A 7,257-nucleotide genomic window follows, 5' to 3' on the forward strand; every position below is an offset into this window, starting at 1 on the left:
GGAATGAAAACATACTTTTATAAAATACATTTTTAGCTAGCCTAGAAAATAAAACCGATTTCTACCTTTGTGTGATGAAAACAATCACACAGAGCAGGTCAAAAGAGTAAGGATGAGTAGCAGACTCATCCTGTAGTCAGTACAGAAAAAGTACAAGTTAAAACGAGAACTGACATAAGGAAGTTATGGGAAATTATTGAGCAAGGTGGGGCTTTTGAGGAAAGGCAGAGCATATATAAAGGCTCGCATTCTATAAAATCCTAGTCTCAGATCATCAGAGCCTGAATCTGCCACTGGTGAGTACTCTGCATATTAATGCTGCCTACACCTATTCTAACCTATTTATATAAAGGCCGTTTAGACGTTTCTATTCATCCTACTGGATCTTCTAGATTATTCTGAAAGGTTTTATGGGATTTTTTATTTTGTTAAAGTTTCTCAGTACTTCTGAAAAGTACTTACTGCTATCAGGGTTGATATTTATAGTGCATTGTAGTATTCTTTTTAGAGTGTTATGTACAGTAGTTATTATCTTTTGTTATGTTATAATTGGTTATTGTGCATTTTATTAAGTGTTTTAACTAGTTAGTAGCGTTTGTTGATCATTTCCAGTTTTGGAGTTTCCAAGTCACATCATGGATAATTACCTACTTTGACATAAATTTAGGGCTATGAAATATTAGTTTTTTTATTCTACAGTTTTATTATTATACAGTCCTTCATTTCCTTCTTTTTTCTGTCATTCTCAAAAAGTAAAGCAGGTCAGACGTATCCTCAGGACTACCATCTGCATTGTATCATTGAGACTTGCTGAGCTATGTTTGATGTATGTTTTAATTACAGGAAAATTCCTGTGAATACAAATTTTTATATAGCCTGACAGTTGTATACAGCAAACTAGCCACCAATAGCCACTGATAAATTACATTGCAATCTTGTCAAGTTGCATCGCACAAAGCTTGTCAACCAAAAGAAGCTCTTGCTCCTTTTTGGACGACAAGCTTCCCGCGATATGGTTTGCTGCGATTGCAGCATGATTTATCACGTGACAATCGCAGCAGAACCACAGTGTTTAGGTGCCATTGAAAACGAATGGCACCTGAACATGCGTGTTGTGTGTTTTGCCATGATTGCAGTGTGATTTTGGGTTGCAGGTAGAATCGCAGCAATTCTGCCTGAGATCACAAAACACCAGATGTGAATAAAGGTGATAAAGTTGTTCACTAGTAAATTCAGGAGGTGGTAACAAAGCTGATAATATGTACTAAATGTGTGTGAAAATATGAAACAATATCTAATAAACAACTTACAACCATTTTATTTTCCTAAAAACTTGCTAATCAGTGAATTCTTTAATTCAGTGCAAATTGTCTAACGCATTTGCATAGAATTAGTATTTTATGGTTTTAATCATATTCTGTGTAGGTGTGCCCCAAATAAATGGCATTTAAGTCTTCTATAGAATGTGGAGTATTTTTACTTCCACACAAGGGAGGGAACTAAGTGTGCAGCAATCACTTCTTGGGTTTATCTAGATGTGGCCACAATGATGCAAGCAAACCGCACACTAACTACTCTAGCTGTATTTTTTGAATTATTGCAGTGTACATTCTGAGGAGGAAATCTACAGAGCATACAGCCACTGTAGATAGTAATTAGTTGCAGATAAAAGAGTGATAAGGTACTTCCATGATTCTTCAGTGGTACAAGATATAGTAACTCCATAACAATCACACAGGACTCTGTACACAGAGCAGTGATCTGGCTGTTTCTTCTCCCTGAAAAGCAGGGAGAAAAAACAACCACATCCCTACATCTCTTAGTAAAATCAGCAGAAATTGCACACATTACACTTGTTAGGCACATGGTTAACTCCTTTATTGGCCCTTGATGTTAACCCTTCTCAGCCAGTATCATTAGTACAGCGACAGTGTACAGTATTATATCTGATTACTGTATTAGTGTCATTATTGATGTCAGTGTCAGTTAGTTAGTAAGTGTACCTCCTATGGTCTGTTAGTGCCAGATTGCCCGCCACACTATCAAAGTCTCACTATGAGTCAATGATAAAGTAGCGCAGAGCAAAAAATACCATTGTCATGAAGGGGGTAAAACCTTCCGGAGGTCCAGTGCTTAATGCTGCTGGACCAAAACATTGGAGAGCCTGCTGTGTTAATAGTTATCACTTTAGTAATTTGTGGTACAACAACTTAATAGATATGGGCTTTCATTTTAGGAATTTTAGGGGAAATGACAGACTAGTCAATATGTTTGCTATGACATATGCACTGCCTTTCATATTATCTAAAGTCCTCAGCAGTATACAATATTTGTCTGTAAGTGCTGATATATTAAGAACTCCACTACCTACGGTCAAAGCTGCATTGGAAAATGACAATTTCAGAATAAACAGTTGAGCACTATTAGTGGCTGCAAAGTATTAATGTGATATAAGGATACATTAACATGTTAGTACCTGCTATAACACTCAGGATGTCCTTCAATAAAATCTGCAGATTGTTAAAGCACTACTCTGTGAACAGGCAGTATGAGGGAACACAGTGGGTTGTTGGGACCTGGCAGCTAATAGTGTTTGGTGAACAGGATGTGTGTTCACTATGTAATGGCCGTGTCCAGAAAGGAGTCTATGGACAAGTCTGAGTCATCTAAATGTATGAAATATTATTGAATACAGCTTCAGTCCTTATGGAATCCAAGAGGTGTTACCTTAGTTTTAGATAATTTTAGACAGTCTCCTATGACGAATGATTGTTACAAACATTTTAATGACTAATGCTTTCTATATTGCGTTACATCATCAGAACAAGAAAAGTGCTTAACTGGTTAAGGCTAGTTATACCACTATCTAGAACATCTACTAGTTTTACAGCTGCTAGCTGCATTTAGGAGAGATATAAGAAAGGTTTGTTATTCATTTATATAGCACGGAAAAAAATGACCAGCTTTTAAGGTTCATGGGAACACCACATCAGTTGTATCAGTTTGTTAGGAACATAAAAAAAAACAGCATCTTTTTTATGTTTTTCTTTCTCAGTGTGCGATGGTTTTTATGTATGAAAGTTAGAAAGTGGGAATGAACAAATGTGCCTGGGTTCAGTTCATGAACAGTTTTGTGACTCTTGTTATTAAAGCCTGGCCATTTGTATGGCTAGAAATCAAGCTCTAGTTAAGCTTGGCATGGAAAGCTGGGTATTGCTATGGAGGACTTGTGCCAATGTTGAAGGATAAGTTCACCTTTTAACAAAAATAATAAATGCACATTTTTTTTGCATGTAAAAAAAAATGTGCATTTACTATTTTTTGGTTTTGGATCCTGGAAAACATTGCACTAGCGATCAGTAGATTGCTGGTGCCATGCAGGTGTCCTGCAGACCTGTCAGGTTAGCGATCAGTAGATTGCTGGTGCTATGCAGGTCTCCTGCAGACCTGTCAGGTTAAGCTGTCTGCTCGTATCTCATACGAGAAGGCAGTTTTGTACTGACAGGTAGAATCAATGCTGTAGTAGTTCATTGAGAACTACAAGCTGACAGCCGCGTCATTGTGAATCAATGACGTGGCCGCGTAGGAAGAGCCCCGCACAGCTGCGCTCTATTTGAATTGTAGCAGCCAGTACGGGGAGAAGATTCTTGGCTTGCTGCCACAAGGAGGGGGGGGGGGGGAATCAGGGGAGAGGAGTCTGATGCTGAACATGTTACACTCTAAATATGGGTGTAACTTTAACATGTTCAGAAAGGTGAACGTTTCCTTTAAAATAAAAAATGCCCAGTAAAGCACAGCATTTCTCCCTATACAGAATTGTCAGCTTCAAAATACGGCTGTCACGAGTCCACTCTTTTAAAGTGAAGAGGCTTTTGTGACTCAGCTGAAAACACTATGCACTGCATTAAAGGTTGTACCTTATTTATCCCAAAGTTTTAATCTGAAAGTTTGCGACAGGGGATTTGCTGCAAACCTTTGATAACAGTGAAACTGGACCCCATCCCTAGTCAACACAATATTAATATTAGACTTCATTCTAGCAGAGGTGATTCATATTTTTTTGTGAACCAGAGTCAAAAGACTCGCTTATAATGGAAATCAGCAATAACTGTTTAAGTGGTTCTAAAAGGCTGGACATTTTTTACCCTAATACATTCCCTGGATTAAGATAAAAAAATGTCCCTATGTTTGTATTGCTCCTGCACCCCCCTGTATACCTGAGCCTGATCTCAATTCAGCGCTGGGCCTTTCTACAGCAGCTCTCTCCTCTCTTGCTGCTCAAAGGGTAAGCAGTGGGAGCCATTGGCTTCTGCTGCTGTCAATCAAATCTTGTGAGCAGAGAGCAGGTGGTAGTGCTGAGCCATGCTGTGTCAATAGATGCACACAGCCAGGCTCAGGCGCGAGTCTGCAAGTGTGCCTCCATGGGAAGCAGCATCCTATGGTGGCACACTAAGAAGTGAAGGAGCCCAGAGTGCTGGTTGGGTGACCCAAGAAGCAGAGGTTTGGGGCAACGCTATGCAATATCTCTGTAGAGAGCAGGAAAGTATATTATGTTTATGATTTTAATTTAAAAAAAGCTTTACAATCACTTTAGCTTCCCTAAATCAACACTCCTTTTAGGAGGTGGTGTGTTTGATAAGCACCAGCTGACAGCTGAGTGGTCATGGTTAGTGAGTCTCACTATTGTGTAGAGAAACCTCAGCAAAATACTCTAAGCTTGCATAGTGTTAATCATTTGGGCAGGCTTCTAGCAGAATCCCTAGTTATTAATGTAAAATAGGTAATGAGAATTGTAATCCTAAACTACTAAATTGAATAGACACTTGGTAAGACCACAGAAAACTTGAATAGCAGGATAGTAACATGTGAAACAACCTAAAACAATAGTAGTGACTTATTATTTAAGCAAGTTCGTTTTTGCCAAATAATTGTGAAAGTGTTCTGAATATTAGGGTTATTATCCTATTAAATTGTCTCTTTTTCTTTTTATTATTCAGGCAAACCTTTGATTGAAAGAAAATTGTCACCATGAATGACTCTGATTCAAATTTTTCCTGCTACCATCCATCCATTGTGGAGTATCGTTACTTTGCTGTGACATGGGGTATTATTGTGTCTTTGGTGGGGACAGTTGGCAATGTGCTGACAGTAATTGCATTTGCACTAGACAAAAAGCTACAAACTCGTTTCAACCTACTCATCATCAATCTGACTTTGGCTGACATCTTGTACTGCTCCTTTCTGCAGCCTTTTTCAGTCGATTCATACCTCCACCTTTACTGGAGAAGTGGAGCCAACTTCTGCAGGGTCTTTGGAATGTTGTTGTTTGTATCCAATTCAGTATCCATTCTGAACTTGTGTCTTATTGCTGTCAGTCGTTACATCCTGATTACCAACAACAAACTCTTTGATCGAATATTCTGCAGACTGGGCACAACTCTTATACTGCTGTGCACATGGGTGATCGGGTTTGCAAGTTTTGCCCCCCTTTGGCCAGTCTTCGTCTTAGTCCCCAAGGTCTGCACCTGCAGCTTTCATCGTATAAAAGGCAGGCCTTACACCACCATATTGATGGGATTTTACTTTGTGGTGGGCCTAGGATGTGTTGGAGTATTTTACTATCTGATTCATCGTAAAGTAAAATCTGCTGCCAAGGCTCTTGACCAGTACAAACTCGGCAATGCCAAAAAGATAAAATCAAATGTTTCTGGAGCGAACTCAGGTATGATCGACAAGCTTCATGAGCTAGAAGACAGTGGAGTGGACACTGCAGCTTCTAGTGAGATCATCTCGGAACATCTTCCATCCTCAAAAGCTACTGTCACCTCAAGTTCTACTGATTATGTCAAATCAGTACCTGTACCACCGCCAAAAGACACTGGGTCAGATTTCAAAAAGGTCACCCGTATGTGTTTTGTTGTCTTCCTATTTTTTGTTATCAGCTATATTCCATTCATGATGCTTAACATTTTTGATGCTAAAAACAAAGCACCACAAGTGCTACACATGATTGCTGCAAACCTGACATGGTTGAATAGCTGCATCAACCCCATACTCTATGCAGCCATGAATCGCCAATTCCGTGATGCTTACAAAAGAGTTTTGCTCCTTGTTATTAATAAATTCAGAAGAACGTAAGGCATACAGCAGCTTTTCAAAGACTGGACCCTTCAAACCACATTTGTATCAACTTAATATGAAGAACAAATTTCATGACTTCTTTTCCCACTTTGGGACAAACATCAATGCATAACAAATATTTCTTAAACATTTTTCTCCCAGTATTAGGAGGGATATTTTAAATATGAAGTATGCATGTCTTACGTTTATTTTAAAAAAATAGCTGTATAGTTATTTAAATAGTATTCTCTACAAGTTTATGTAGACCTATACCCAAAAATCCACATTTTAAACATCAGGCAGACAAAATGTAATACAGGAATGTGATTTTGCAATCTAAAACATTACTGTTTCCAGCTTCATTTGTGTGATTTACTGTATGACATAGTTTTGGGCAGCCAGCTTTGAGCATTGATAGAACAGATTTAAGGCAAAATCGTATGGTCCCATTATTAGACTAGTTTTAGATGGACGACAGGGTGTTAAAGGGTGTACTAAGCTGAATATTCAATTCAATAGCTTTGACTAGTGGATAAATCCTACCCTTGCTAGAACAGTAAGAGCAGCACCAGTTGGACATATTCAGAAAATCTTAATTGCGGATGCTCTTCTGTATCAATTGCTGTTGTGAAGGTAGGCTTGGGAAATTCAAGACAGGGTAGTTCTCCCTGAAAACTATGCTGACTTCAGTGGCATATAAGCAGACCACGTGATCTATGCCAGTGGAATAGGTCACATGACCAGAGTGCTGTACACTTGATACTTCAAATATCTTAAAGCCATGTATACTGTCTGCCTGATTATTTATTGCTGGCATATATTTTGGGCACAGATAAGCACTATATTTATTTTATTTTGCTTTGTGCACTTATGTACATAAAATAAGTTATAAAAGTGCTGTATGTATATATTGTAATAAAGATTTTTATTCTTATCACCTGTTCAGATCACTGTGATCATTCTCCAAGGGCAAAGAGCAATGTAATCATATAGCAGTTAGTACATTCTTTGGAAATTAAGATTATATATTGGCAATGACGTTCAAAGCAAACTGTAGTCAGACTGTTCAATCCACAGTTAAAATGTGTGTGTGTGTGGTCTTACTGGACAGAAAAATTAAAATTGAGAATTATATTA

The 7,257-nt window shown here is 38.3% G+C and overlaps 1 protein-coding gene across 1 annotated transcript; it reads left to right on the forward strand.

The window, feature by feature from the left end:
• The first annotated feature begins 274 nt into the window (after window positions 1–274).
• GPR84 (G protein-coupled receptor 84) lies at window positions 275–7,054 on the forward strand. Its single transcript, XM_089691351.1, has 2 exons — window positions 275–296; window positions 4,998–7,054. The coding sequence occupies exon 2, from the start codon at window positions 5,029–5,031 to the stop codon at window positions 6,136–6,138; it is 1,110 nt and encodes a 369-aa protein (XP_089547477.1). The 5' UTR covers window positions 275–296; window positions 4,998–5,028; the 3' UTR covers window positions 6,139–7,054.
• Window positions 7,055–7,257: the final 203 nt, after the last annotated feature.

The sequence above is a fragment of the Staurois parvus genome, unplaced genomic scaffold (genome assembly GCF_062004578.1).
Source record: "Staurois parvus isolate SC_StPar_1 unplaced genomic scaffold, SC_StPar_1.0 ptg000562l, whole genome shotgun sequence".
Classification (NCBI taxonomy): Eukaryota; Metazoa; Chordata; class Amphibia; order Anura; family Ranidae; genus Staurois; species Staurois parvus.

Bases quoted from the DNA above. Each gene is read 5' to 3' on its own strand.
- GPR84 (XM_089691351.1), top strand. From the start codon at position 5,029: ATGAATGACTCTGATTCAAATTTTTCCTGCTACCATCCATCCATTGTG.